General features: G+C 42.0%; 1 protein-coding gene across 1 annotated transcript in view; it reads left to right on the top strand.

Moving 5' to 3' along the window:
* Positions 1-8,105: 8,105 nt before the first annotated feature.
* Positions 8,106-14,915, top strand: part of LOC119418063 (coiled-coil domain-containing protein 85C-B) — a gene marked incomplete at its 5' end in the record, with an annotated part of 40,509 nt that continues 33,699 nt past the window's right edge. The window contains 1 exon segment of the mRNA XM_037685309.1: positions 8,106-8,185. Within this exon segment, the coding sequence (XP_037541237.1) occupies positions 8,106-8,185 (80 nt within the window).

The raw sequence follows: 14,915 nt of genomic DNA, 5'->3' as shown, positions 1-14,915 counted from the left end.
TGTACAAAGACAAGGCTGATAATACACACCACATACTTGATGTACAACAATGGAACAAGATGGGGGAAGGGAAGAAAGCTTTGGGTTTTGTGTTTACAGTTTGTACTAAGCTTCAGGGTTTCCCCTACCGTTATCCAAGGAGGGAGCTGGCAACAGAACCGAGCACCCTGCCTACCAAAATTGTCCTTCACCCAAAACTCTCCCGTCAACAACTGCCGGCACTGACGAAGTGCTAAGCTAGCAACACGTGATACCGACACGCTAACTAAAAAGCTACAGACGTTGCGCTCCAGTATTCACACCCCCCACCCACTCATCGTTGACAGTTGCCAACACTAACGTACAGGCGCACAACACAGATATGTCAACCCCGTCGACAAACATTCCTGAAGACATGAGGACCCTGCCAAGGCAACTTACCTAGGGGAAACACTGAGCTTTATGCTTCATTCCTTGTTTCTTGTTTTTGGTGTTTCTTCTTGGAAGCGTTACGCCACCACATACAGCCAAGCTAGGCAGGCATAGCTACTACAGTGTTTATGTTAATTTTGAGTGTGTTCAGTGTGGATGAAGACATTTCTAGAAATGTGCCACGTTTAGATGGATATTTTTTAAAAACACCCAAGAAAATTTATTGGTTTGAAAAATATGTTTCCATGTGGAAAAGGCCCTAAAGTCTGTTCCTCCAAATTTAAGTTGTTTTATCTACAAGAGGTAAGATATTAATTGTCATAATCTTTCCTTAAAATCCCACTTCAAACAACTCTGAACTATTTCTTTAAACTCAAACTCCAAACTCCCAAATTCTCCAGATGATGGTGTGACTGGTAAACAAACTAAATCCAAAGACTCTTTCCCTCAACCATCAGGGATCAAAAGATCTCTTGCCAAAATCTGACACCATATACTAAATTCATTAACTATGCCCTGATTTCAAAGTTCATGCTCAATCATCCAGGTACAAAATCCAATAATGGTCTATCAGGTTATCTGGACAGTTTATTTTTTGTGGAAAGATGTTTCGCCCTCTATCCGGAGGGCTTCATCAGTCTGAGGAGTCTCAAGTAAACAGTTTTCCCCACTAAGCAGTACACTCTTTTAGTGGACCAACCAGTTTGCTGGTGATAAAATGGTTTCTGGGGGCTGTCCTATACCCCCTTCAACTCCTCCCAGGCAGGCAGCCACAGCCAAAATGGTTCAAGACATCTAAGTTCATGCTCAATCATCCAGGTACCAAATCCAATAATGGTCAATCAGGTCATCTGGACAGTTTCTTTGCCCTGACTGTTTGTGAAAACAACCAAAGCTTTCATAGTGAGTGGGTGGGGGGTGACAATACTGTTACAGCTATCAGATACAAATTTCACAACAAAACAATGATTTCAGTATTTTTTCTTCCACGTTATTGTTTAGCCCCAATAGTGCTGCACAGTTTATAGTTGATGTTCTAAGGTTTTACCTGCAACCATTGCAGTACCACCCATTCATCCTTCAACAGTGCCAGAGTCAAATAACACAAAACTTGTTTTATTAGTATTTTGATTTTGTGTTTGGTGTGTTGCTGATGTGTCTCGTGACAAACAGCAGTGACGGTTGGAGCGATGTCCTCAGGTGAAGGAAACGTTCGTGAATTGTAGCAGTGCCGGTTCACTGAGTTTAAACGTGAAGAAAAGTGATCTACTTTTATTCCGTTTTCATTCACAGCCACTACATTTTACATAACCACTATATGCTCAGACGATTATATGAATTGCTATGGCAATGTGACATGTTGTGAAACTTCGACTCGAGGAGAATGTATCTTTTAGTTACTTGATTTACTGTCAAAACTTGCAGCGGTGGCATTTATTGCTCATGCATTTTAGCTCTCCATCATTTTTCACAGGCATTAAAATGTCTGAATGACTTGGAACCGATTAATTGAAACCACTAATGTTCTGTTTCTTGTGTCTAGTTTGTGTAATAAAGCATAAATCTTGTAAGTAGCTTTGTTTTCTACGGTTTTATTTGTTTATTGGGGTGGGGAATAAGGTTCCACATGAAGAGGGGCTATAACTTTCTGGGACAAAAAGGATTTAACTTGGTGAGTGCAGAAGGAGCGAGATTAGCTGATTAGCTGTTATGGACAGATGGGGATGGGAAGCTTTGGAGCCCTGCAGTAAACAAAGGAGGGCCAGTGGAGGTCAAGACCTTTTCAAAAGGTCACCCCGAATGTATAGAACCAAGTTTTATTTAGCCCAACTTTGTTGTTTATCTTTTTTACACACCACCAAGCACCTACAGCTGAGCTTTTCTGCAGCAAATGAAGGGAAATAAGAGAGTGGGGTGTAGTTAAGGAGGGAGCGTTGGCTGGAAGTGGGTCACAGTGGCAGTGATACAGAGTGACATGCTGGGAGACGGATGGACTCACCACTCTCTGCGTCACCTTTTGTCTTCTGCTCACACTCAAAATTACAACCGCTCTTATACGCTGTAGCAGTAAAAATCGCTCCCACTGTAAATACAAGCTTCTTTGTACATAATTTACTGCTGAGTTTAATATATTTCACTGTACTATAAACTCATATTATCACATTTAGGTTGAACATGACTAAAAACAGCAGCTCCCTCGGTAGTGGCATATAAAGGAAAAGAAGCAGAGCGGAGCCTAACCAGGTAATTACCGTATTTTGGCTCCACGACGAATCCCCACGTGATCTGCCGCTCTTTCTCCAGAGGAGTGATGAAGAGCAGAAGATGTGAAGCCGGGGGAATAGAAGGGATAAAAGCCAGGGAACAGTTTAATTGCCCGACTCTTCTCCCACCAGGATGATTCTCTGAAGCTCTGTGGTAAAGAGGGTCTGATGGCTCCAGTCTCCCTGTGGCTCAATGTGTGCTTTTGAGAAATGTTAAGGACTCTCAGGCATTTAGATCTGCATGTATTTAAAGGCCACATAATCATTCATCCACCAGTCCTCCCCAGTATGTCTAACTCACAGGATAAGGCCAAAAGAAACTGACAGTTATGTATAATCATATTAGCTCTGGGCAGCACGCAAGTTTCATTTAGTCTGGATCAATACATTTTTCGTAGGCCTCCATACCACATCCCAGTTGAAACAGTTGTGATAATTTGTCACTGTCATACTGGGTACATTCTTCACTGAAAGTGCTTGAATAGCATACTCCAATGGAGAAAACACTGTAGCACAGCACAGGACTATTTGTGACATACTTACCGGTAGTTATTGTGTTACTAAATGTTTACAAACTATAGATGGTTTGGTTTACGGCATGTTAGCATGCTAACCAGATAGCATAACTTATTAGTACACTGTAAGTAGTGTTTCCCTGACCATTATACAAGCAGGGCGCCCCGCCCTGTCAACAGAACTGAGCGCCTTCACCATCATCAACAACTGCCGGCACTGATGTAGCGCTAAGCTAGCGGTACATAATACAGATACGCTGCTACATAGGCCACTCTGGTTACCACACGCTGAACCCCCCCACACGCGCTCAAAAACTGTTGATACAAACAGCGCGCAACAGACGTCCCCCCGCCTCCCCGATAAAAATCAGGGAACTTATGAGCGCCCTGCCAAGGCAAGTGAATTAGGAGAAACACTGTATATAGGCACATGACAGCCGAAGGACGAGGAGCTCGGCAGACTGCTGGGAGGAGTGGCCATCGCTCTGGGAGGAGTTCTGCTTGGCATTCAGACGGTACTAAAGCCTGGGGGAACCAAGAGGCCAGCCGAGTCTGGGTGGACAGATTGGGCGGCATCTGCAGCCAGATCAAATACTAATAAACCTTTTTTTTTTTAGCTGTCACATTTTACTAGTTATTTACAAAAAGTTGCATGCTCCAACTATGATGTTCATAACACTGAAGAACGTTTTAACAGTGAGTTTAAATGTGGACTTTATATTTTCCCTATACAAAAATATGTATATTTTTAAATAAATGAATGCTGCACTTCAGATATAAGCAGCTGGTTTGTTGCTACCTTATTACCAAACGCCACACAGGAAGGCTTGAGCCAAAGGTTGAATCAGGATGTGTTGAATCAGGATGTGTTGAATCAGGATGTGTTGAATCAGGATGTGCACTGCTGTGACTGTGGCAGTGCTAACCACGGCACTGCTGTGCCACCATCCACATTACGTGTAACGCTGATTGAAGTTATGGTCTCTGAGATTTAGCCGCCTGTAACTCAATCAAAGGCTTATGTTTGGGGAATGGCATTGAGGGAGGGAGAGAGAGAGAGCGCTGTGGGCTTTAAAGAGGCGACTCGTGTTTACAGATTTCTTCATACCAGATTATTTCTTAGTGTTTCCGTCCAAATAAAAATACATAAATAACTAGATTTGGTTGCATGCCTTAATTGTCATTAAATGGGATTAGAAATAGGAATAAATCAAGTGAGGATGGAGAATTAGTTGTTTATCACAGCTCAGCAGTCAAACAACTCGCTGAGGGAAAAGAAGGTATTGAAAATGTCTTGTTTACCAACTCTTTTGGAGGCGTCTTTCTTTTTTATAGTGCGCTGGTGATGACTAAAAGCTGAGGAACCTTCATCCTAATCGGCTTGAGATTTGGCTGCAGGTCAGGCCAGCAGATGAATGAGGATTAGAGGGTCACAAGGCAGTTAGAGAGGATTACCAGCTCTGGTCACTCCAACCTGCTCTTGTAGATGTCCAAGCGTTGGCTAAAAGGTGCTCTCGTAAAACGTCAAGAAGCTCAACACAAATGTGCACGGCTTGAGCTGATTTTTTGTTGTTGTTTTGGATCTATTGTGCTTGTTAAATTATTTTTTATTCTTTAAGAATTGTGGAAACCTCTTTATTTAATCTATTTTAAGACTTTAAGCCATCGTGCAAGGAGTTATCTTTATTTTATAGCACATAGCGTGCTCTAATGTAAGGCTAAAGACAGATTGTGTTTTGGTGATTGGTTTCTGTTCAGTAGCGCCCTCTAGTTAAGTACACCAAGGGAATGTTATAAATTGGTTAATTTAGTGAGGATCATTTAAGAATAAACAATGTTCCCTCACTGTTGGAGCAAATTTCTTTAAACTTTACTGCAGCATTTTATTTTCAGCAGTAAATCGTCTCCATTTGCTTTGTAATAGCTCCAAACCAAAGGTTCCTGCGGCTCCACCTAGAAAACAAAGAGAAATGAAGTTGTATATGCAGCGGTGTCCTCCTTTTTGGTTCCTACCATGAAAGTCTGCTTTGATGTCTAAATTAAACACGTCTTTTTTGATAACAGGCTCTGTGCCACCTACTGAGTCAAACTGCGCCTCGTTCCCTCGTGCAGCTCATGTATCTGGCTTGAACTCTGCAGACCTGATGCCCAGAATGTTGCATCAGTGTCAGGATGGTTGTGTGAAACTGTGAAGTAGTCCAGCACTATCTGACCTGACTTAGATCTTTCTACCTGGATTATTGAGCATGCATCAAGACATAGTCCATCACTAGTTTGCCAGACGTCAGTCATATCATGTTTGATGCAGAACAAATGGCATGAGAAAAGGACTCCAGTGAGTTTAATAAATATAAGTGAAACAAGCTGCTTGTTGGGTAAGTGTTTGACTTTTGACATCAGGTTACAAGAACTTTAATCTGTACATAAACTTTGTAAGAGATGTGGAACGGTATCCTAGAAGTATTCTCCAAAAAGGCTGAAATTTAGTGCTTAAATCATAGGTGGGTGACATTTTGTTTCCAGAGGGCCATATCAAGCTTTTAAAGCAATCAAAGGGAGTTAGAAAATACATTTTCTTTCAGGCACATAATCTGGAAAACATTTTCAGTTTTTTTTTCCAATTCCTATAAGATGTAGCACAGCTTGCATGCTTGGTCAAATATTTCTCCCTGATACCTGTTAGAAGTACTATAATAAGACATGCAATCTCTAAACTTGCTCTTGTGACAAAATATTGGTTATCTTAAAATAATAAAGTGTTAGTAGAAGTAGTTTGCTTTTGGTTTAGTCAAGTTCAGGAAACACAAACAATGAGTCACCAGGCAAAGAAAAAAGTCCTGACCTATCTTGGTTCAAAACTCTTAGATGTGGACCCAATAATTTTAATTTAGACTTCCTTAAGTTTCATTGATAAAATACATATCCATCCATCCATCCATCCATCCATCCATCCATCCATCCATCCATCCTTCCATCCATCCATCCATCCATCCATCCTTCCATCCATCCATCCATCCATCCACCCATCCATCATCTTCTTGTTCTGACGTCAGGTCACAGGGGCAGCAGCTTGAGCAGGGAGGTCCAGACATCTCTTTCCACAGCCACCTTTTCCAGCACTTCTGGGAGGACCCCAAGGTGGTCCCAAGTCAACCTAGAGACATAGTCTCTCCAGCGTGTCCTGGGTCTTCCCCGGGGTCTCCTCCCAGTCGGACATGCTTGAAGCATAAGATACCCGAACCACCTCAACTGGCTCCTCTCGATGTGGAGGAGCAGCGGTTCTACTCAGAGTCTCTCCCTGATAACTGAACTTCTCACCCTGTCTCTAAGGGAGAGTCCAGCTACCCTGCAGAGGAAACTCATTGCAACCGCCGAGCCAGCTTTGGTAAGCCAGGAGCTCAAAGGCCCCCCCGCCTTCGGTCACTGCCCATGGCGTCATGCACCCAACATATGGCCCCTCCTGCAGGTGGTGGGTCCACAGGAAGGCAAACTCATGTTGCTCCTTCAGGCTGAGCCTGACCAGGCCCCATGAGTAGAGACCCTGTCACCAGGTGCTCGCTGATGAGCCCCTCCCCCAGGCCTAGCTCCAGAGTGGGGCCCCAGTAACCTCATCCGGGCAATGAATTACTGAGCTGTTGCCTGTCCATAAAAGTCTTTGGATAAAAAATAAATATTCATTAATTATTTTAAAGTTTGTTTGTTTTTTCATTTAACTGTAGTGGGGGCCTTGTAGAGACTGTCCAAGGGCCACTTTTGGCCCATGAGCCATATGTTGCCCATGTGTGGCTTAAACGTTTAGTTGTTAAATTGATAAGTGAGAACATTAACAGGCACTTAAAGTTTCGATTTTATGAAATGCGGCTCTGGAAAGATTACAAACATCTGTACATTTGGAACCGAACGTATCAAAATAGGTGAGGGCTAGTTAGCCGAGCTAACAGCTAGCCTGAGTGAGACCGAGACAAAATTTTATTGTGTCTTAAAACAGTTCTAATCTCAAAAATGTTATTGTGGCTTGTTTGAATGCTATTTTTTAAAGCTTTTACAAAGCTACCAATTTCACTTTACATGTTACATTTTAGCAGAAATGTTATAATATTCCAGCTGGAAGTGCTACAGCTAGCTGCCCCTGCTATTTGTGCTTGCATTAAGTTCTTGTACAAATGACCTTGTAATAGGAAACTGACGGCAGTGTAAAGGTTTATAAAATGATTTTTAAAGTGTTTATATGAACCGCTACAACATTTTGTGTATTTGAGCAGTTGAGCACCAATGAAATCCTGGTCCTGGTTTCACATTGACTAGCCTTTAGCTCATTAGTCCGTATTAAAATATTTCTCTCTGAGGTAGTTCAATGAACTATCTTTACTAGATAATCTTTTCACAGAACTCCACTGAAGTAGATTTAAACCACCACTAATGAGCAACAAATGTATGCAGCTTTTAGTTTCAAACGCACCAGGATTTGCAGCGTGTTTATGTAATTTGTATAAAAATATGGATATTTTGGGACTTTTGAATTCACAAGTAGTTTGACAGCAAAACTAACATCAACATCTCACACGTTTTGGTCACAGCGACTTTACATCAAGTTATCCACGAGTTAAAGCTTCTTTCAAATTCAACACTAAAAAGCATCTGTGTTTTTTTTATTGAACAAAAATCGGTCGTTAGTTTTAAATATCACAGTTTTGTTGTACCTTTAACTCCATTTTAATAAAAAATAGACAAACCCCGTGATGTAAAAATCTATATTTGTGGAATGCTCTTCTACAGCGTTATTATTATAATGATAGTTTTTGGATTTGCACAACTGCTTTTGGAGCCCTATGTGGTCCTTATGCCTCACTGACCACTTTCTCACTTGAGGTCTTTGAAATGCTAATCACTTCTCCTCCCCTGTTTTCTCCTCCAGATTCCTCCTCCACCTACATCAGACAGCTGGAGACCAAGGTGCGGATACTGGAGGATGATAAAAATAAGCTCCTCTCTCAGGTGAGATCCAACGCTCCTGGTCTTTCTCTGTCAGAGCTCCATCATTTCTAAACTTGGCTGAAACTCCTGCTCCTCACCCCACAAAGCATGTGATCAGCAGCTGCAGTGACACGAGGGGCTCGCCTCTGTGAAGCCAGGCTTTTGCAACAGGCCGCTCGTTAGTCGGAGAATACGTTGATTCATGTTTAATTCATAGGGAGTCAGTAATCTTTACTTCCGAGCAGAGATGTTCACCCCAGAGGCGAGCCGGGGGAGCGGAAGAAAGATGAGAGGAGGGCGGAAAGAGGAAGAAAAGCGTTAAGTGACAGCAACAGAGTTAAAAACAAAATAATCTTCCCTGAAGTTGACCTCGTAGTGACTTCTCTCAGATTTGAAGTGTGGGAGGTGGGAGTGAAGGAGGGAGGAATTTTTTTGTGTGGTTCATCAGGAGGTCACACGTCAGTCTGCAGAAGTGTGTGTTCACACACGCGACCGAAAGACCCACCAATTAGCTCCAGAACGGGCATAAAACTTTAAACACGTTAAAGCCAGATCATTATTTATGAGCTGAACTCCTGTAATGAAGCTTTCTTTATTTAATTAGAGTTTTATGATGCTGGAGAGCAGAAGGTCAGACTTTTACAGCCTCAAAGGATTTTTTTTAACAGATTCTTCTTTCACCAGCTACTTCTCAGCAGATTCATGCATAGAAAGAGCTGGAATCAGTGGTGTGAAATGATCTTAATAATTTGCTCCTAAATGCTACAGTTAGGTGCTACACATTGTCTCACCTGAGTCGAAGAATAATTTGTTCTCCCTCGGTGTCGGCTAATAGTGCTCATCGCAGATTTTAGGGTTGGATGATTCAAAGCTCATGTACCTCAGCTACAGCCCCAAATCTCAAATGAGTTGAAAAGGAGGCACCGTGGACGAACTGCCGTCAACTTGGCAGTGGTGCTCGAGTACCTAAGCGCCGAGATCCTGGAGTTGGTGGGAAACTCAGCTTGTGACAGCGGGAGAACCGGGATCATCCCCCGGTACCTTCAGCCTCTGTCCGTGGTGACGAGGAGCTTTCGGGCATTCCTGCTGCCCAGGAGGACCGAGAGGCCCGCCGGATCTGACAGCAAGCTGAATCCAGTGGATGGATCGTATCCGTGGCCAGATTCTTCGGATTTGCTGCAGGAGATCCCACAGCTATCAGCATCTATAACAACTCTTGAATAAAACCAGGATGATGAGCTACAACAACACTTAATTTCCCTTTGGGATTAATAAAGTATTTTTGAATTGAATTGAATTGTGACCAAAAAAAGTATTTGTAATTTTGAGAAGGAAATGTTACTGTTGATGGTAATAGTGATATCCTATTTCCAAATGAGGAAAAACCAAAAAGAAAAGCAATAATAATAAATCTTACCATTTTCTCTCCCTAGGCATATAACCGCTATAGCTTATCACAAATACAGACGAAGAAGGTAACTTTCTGAAACGTCACTCTGTGTTGAACCTTGTTCTCTCTTTTCATTGTCCTTAACTGTTCGGTGGTGGAAAACTTTGCAGCTTTGAGCTCGACGCTGTCGCTTATAACATGGACGGACACTGTCAAAGCAACAGTTGTACAATTGAATGTAACTCGTTTCAGTGTGAGGGTGAATTAATCAATGAGGTAACATTTAAAAGATAAATTCAGGTTTTATTAAATACAATATTTGTACTCATTTTGGTCATTTTGGTAAAGCTGCTCACAATGCAGCCACATTTTTTAATGTAATTAAAAATAAGCACAACTTCTCTTCCGTTGTGAAAAAAAAAACTTGTCTATTTTCTTATCAATGTCTTTCCACTAAATTCCAAAGATCAGGTCCCCGCTGTCATGACAGTGACTTGATCTGTTTTAAATCAAGCTCATTCCACAACAAACACAGATAAGATGTCAGATAGTATCTGTCCCTTGACGACATGAGTCACTGGCAGATGCAGACTTAAATATATCAGCTTGCAAATCAACAGATTTGCTTAACAAAATATACTAAAACTTGCTTCAATTTACTCTTAAAATTTGCAAAATGTGCAGTATGTTTGTAATTTCCTGATGCATGCTCAATAATCCAGGTAGAAAAATCCAAAAAAGTTCAATCTGGTCAACCAGATCAAATTCAACCAGATTGAATTTTTTTGGATATGTTTGTAATTCTTCGTCGTCACCACATCCTGTTTTCTCCTTCTTTTTTTGCCTCAATGGATCAGTCATTGATTTAAAAAAAAAAACTCAAAAACCCAGTTTACTTTAAGCAGTGTGATAGGAATGGTTGTGACTTACTTTGTATTTGAAGTTAAAAAAATCAAATTTATCTGTGGAGGTTCGGAAAAGGGCAAAATTGAACTATTTGAATCTGTCATAACCTAGATAGGCTTAATATTAGGGATGGCCATTCAAACTAACAATAAAAAACCTTTTTCAGTCACTTGACAATTGAAATATTGATAATGTTACAAGCGTTCATCCCCACCCTTCAAACACTCACAGATACGCAACAGAGAACTGAGGGAAAACATCTGTTTCATGCTGGAAAGCAAGAATTTGACTATCACATAACATCTTCAATATTTCAACACTCCTTACAAAGCAGCTGAATCAAACATCAGATTTAGCAGTGGGCTTTCTAATACTGCTCTGTTGAGAAGAAAAAAAGTCTATCATCAGCTGGACGTTGACACAAATGTCCAGATTTCTTTCTGCAGCTTTTCTGCTTTAATTAGTCACTGATTTCAGTGGAAGTTTACCTCCCACACTTCTGTTAACATAAAATATGAACTTGTTCTTAAGAATCTAAAAGCATTTACAGCTTGATCTGTGTTACCCTACCTTGGATAAATAATGTTGAATATGAATGTTTCTGTTCAGTGCCCTGAGATGACTTCTGTTGTGACTTGGTGCTATATAAATAAGCTGAATTGAAACTGAATTGAAACCTACACCCTCAGCAGGGTCCTGGAGGGTGAATGGGAGTCTGCCCAACCAGTCTACATGTGCTTTGTGGACTTTGAGAAGGTGTTCAACTGCGTCCCTCAGGGAACCTTGTGGGGGTGGGGGGGGGGGGGGGGGGTACTCCAGGAGTATGGGGTACCAGGTCCTTTGATAAAGGCTGTTAGGGCCCTGTACGACCGGTGTCACAGCTTGGTCTGCATTACCAGCGGTAAGTCGGGCTTGTTCCCGGTGAGAGTTGGACTCTGCCATGGTTGCCCTTTGTCACCAATTCTGTTCATAACTTTTATGGACAGAATTTCTAGGTGCAGCCAAGATGTGAAGGGGATCCTTTTTGGTGGCCTTAGGATCGCGTCTCTGCTTTATTGCAGATGATGCTATTTGCTATTTGTCCTGATGCATGCTCAATAATCCAGGTAGAAAAATCTAAAAAAGTTAAATCTGGTCCTCTGGACATTCAAAAAAAAAAAAAAAAAAGCAAACAAATAAACAAAAAAAAATGTAGAAAAGTTTCGTCTCTCATACGAGAGACTTCCTCAGTCTGAGGAGCTGTATTCAGCTCAGTCTCTTAAATAGCACCTTCTCAGGGTGGATCAACCAGTTTTGCTGCTGACAACCAAAACCAACTGATCACATGCTCAAGAAGGACCATCAGCCTAACAATGGATCATTAGCACACTGATGGCTGTTTACTACTCACAGAGGGCTGAGTGATACTAGCAATCACAGCATTGTAAGAGGGGGACAGTTGAACCCGGAGGCCTCCACCCCTGTTTAATGATGGACGGTTTCTTTTCACAAAGAAGATCAACATCATCAGGCCAGGACTCTGCGGTCTACACTCATCTCCAGGCCAGCGGTCACTCTTTCAGGGATGAAGATGTTCACATCCTGGACAGAGAGGAACAATGGTTTGAGAGAGGAGTAAAGGAGGCCATCTTTGTGAAAAGAAACCGTCCATCATTAAACAGGGGTGGAGGCCTCCGGGTTCAACTGTCCCCCTCTTACAATGCTGTGATTGCTAGTATCACTCAGCCCTCTGTGAACAGTAAACAGCCATCAGTGTGCTAATGATCCATTGTTAGGCTGATGGTCCTTCTTGAGCATGAGAGCAGCTGGTTTTGGTTGTCAGCAGCAAAACTGGTTGATCCACTCTGAGAAGGTGCTATTTAAGAGACTGAGCTGAATACAGCTCCTCAGACTGAGGAAGTCTCTCGGATGAGAGACGAAACGTTTCTACATTTTTTTTTTTGTTGATTTGCTTTTTTTTTTTTTTTTTTTTGAATGTCCAGAGGACCAGATTTAACTTTTTTAGATATTTGCTATTTGCTTTATCAGGTCGTGATCTACAGCTTTCGCTGGAGCAGTTCGCAGCCGAGTGTAAAGTGACCACGATGAGGATCAGTGCTTCCAAATCTGAGGCCATGGTCTTGAGCTGGAAAAGGGTAGAGTGTCCTCTCTGGGACAGGGACGAGGTCCTGCCCCAAGTGGAGGAGTTTTAGTATCTTGGGGTCTTGTTCACAAATGAGGGAAAAATGGGGCAAGAGATGGGTGATAGGTGGATAAGTGCGCCATCTGCAGTAAAGCGGGCGCTGTACTGGTCTGTCGTGGTGAAGAGAGAGCTGAGTAAAAAAGCGAAGCTCTCAATTTACCGGTCGATCTACGTTCCTACCCTCATCTATGGTCATGAGCTTTGGGTTGTGTCCGAAAGAACGAGATCACGGATACAAGTGGCCGAAATGAGTTTTCTCTACAGGGTGTCTGGATTCTCTCTTAGCTCGGTCATCCAGGAGGGACTTGGCGTAGAGCCGCTGCTTCTCCACGTCAAGAGGAGCCAGTTGAGGTGGCTCGGGCATCTGGTTAGGATGCCTCCTGGACACCTCCCTGGTGAGGGGTTCCAGACACGTCCCAACGGTAGGAGACCCAGAGGAAGACCCAGGACACGCTGGAGGGACTATGTTTCTCGGCTGGCCTGAGAACGTCTTGGTATTCCCCCGGAGGAGCTGACCCAAGTGGCTGGGGAGAGGGAAGTCTGGTACTCCCTACTTAGGTTGCTATCCCCGCGACCTGACCCCAGATAATAACAATAATAATCATTTTATTTAAAAAGCGCCCTTCAGGATGCCCAATGACACTTTACAACAAGAAACATATCAGATAATAGTGTGTAAAAACAAACAAACAGTACAAAGACCAACAGAAATAAATTGAAATATAAATTGAAATATAATACAAGCGGAAGAAAATGGATGGATAGATGAAAGAAATTGAATTGAATTTAATTACTTAGTAGTCCAAATTACTAGAGCTCAAGTGTTGGCGCAACAGCAAACTGCTTGTCAGTGGTGGTTGTTCTAACCAAAAAGTTAGCTTTGCTAACCCATATTTCGTTAACTAAAAGAGCTGCTTCACTAATGCTAAACCGCTAACCTCTTAGACGACGTCACTCAGTCTCTGTCATGTGCCTTCATCTCCATCCAAATGAAGCTTCATCAACTAATCAAGGCTTGTCATGTGTACATGTAGTAAGCCAATAGCGTTCCTTCAGCTTGCTGCTGCTGCGTTGACCAGTCACTTGTTGTCACATGTCATGTGCATCTTAGCGTGCCTAATGGAAGCTAATTTTGCTCACAGTTTTCAAAATTATCTAAAATGCTAATCCTCTAAACAAAAAAGTAGTTTTGCTATTAGCTGTTAGCAGATTAGCAGTTCCCACCACTGTTGTTTCTTATTTTGTTGAAAAATACAGAACATTAATAATAGCAATTGTTTTATCATTTAGGACCTTTGCATGTTTCATATTTTTGATTGAAAATGGTTGACGTGAAGACATGCGTTGAGTATTTTCTACTGCAAGTTCAGCCACTGAGAAACCTTTTTAAAGGAGTAGAGGTTGTAAGGGGGCACAGACATGTGCTTTTCCTTATTCGGATAGCCGACACATGTTCTGGTTGTAAAGCTGTAAATCATCCATGACTGTGGTTTTCGTTTTGTACACCTTGATGGATTACAGCCACATTGTGGTAATGTTAGCAACTATTTATTAGCAAGTGCCCGTAAAAAATGGCAGCTTCTTTCCAAACTGCTAGTCACAAAAACAATTGGAATTTGTGTACTTTGTACTTTAGCACCCTTCAAATATTCAAAAATCATTGTGTACTTGATGTGACAGTATCTGAGCAGAATGAGGTCAAAGCTGACCCACCTCTCCTCTGAGCAGCCAACAGAGGTAGTCACAGAGTTTAGTTGGCGTGTGGAGCATCATCACTCTTAACAGCACGGTTGTCACAGCTGATTCTGTGTGACAGATTATAAATTACCGAAAGAGTACAAAAACACTTTTTAATAAAAAGCAGCCCATGTGTGAACTAAGCTATTAAAGTCAAACACAAAACAAAAAGAAAGCAAATATTTTATCATTTTGTAACAAAAAAGGTTGAATCATGTCATCTGGACTTCGTTTTTTTGTTAAAAAGAAACGTTTCGCCCCTCATCCAAGAGGCTTCGTCAGTCTGAGGCCTAGCCATCTGGTATTACCCAGAAGCCACCCTGACTCTTGTGTTTCAAGCCTGCCTCAGATACCCCTGAAGTCTGGCCTTTTCACTAATGGTTTCAAAAACACAAAGTTTTGTTTTCTCAGTCATCCAGGTATATAACAACAAAAAAGGTTGAATCATGTCATCTGGACTTCGTTTTTTTGTTAAAAAGAAACGTTTCGCCCCTCATCCAAGAGGCTTCGTCAGTCTGAGGCCTAGCCATCTGGAA

The sequence above is a fragment of the Nematolebias whitei genome, chromosome 12 (genome assembly GCF_014905685.2).
Source record: "Nematolebias whitei isolate Nwh7 chromosome 12, NemWhi1, whole genome shotgun sequence".
Lineage (NCBI taxonomy): Eukaryota > Metazoa > Chordata > Actinopteri > Cyprinodontiformes > Rivulidae > Nematolebias > Nematolebias whitei.
Note: the sequence above shows the minus strand (reverse complement) of the source record. Positions and strands in the feature narration are given on the sequence as shown.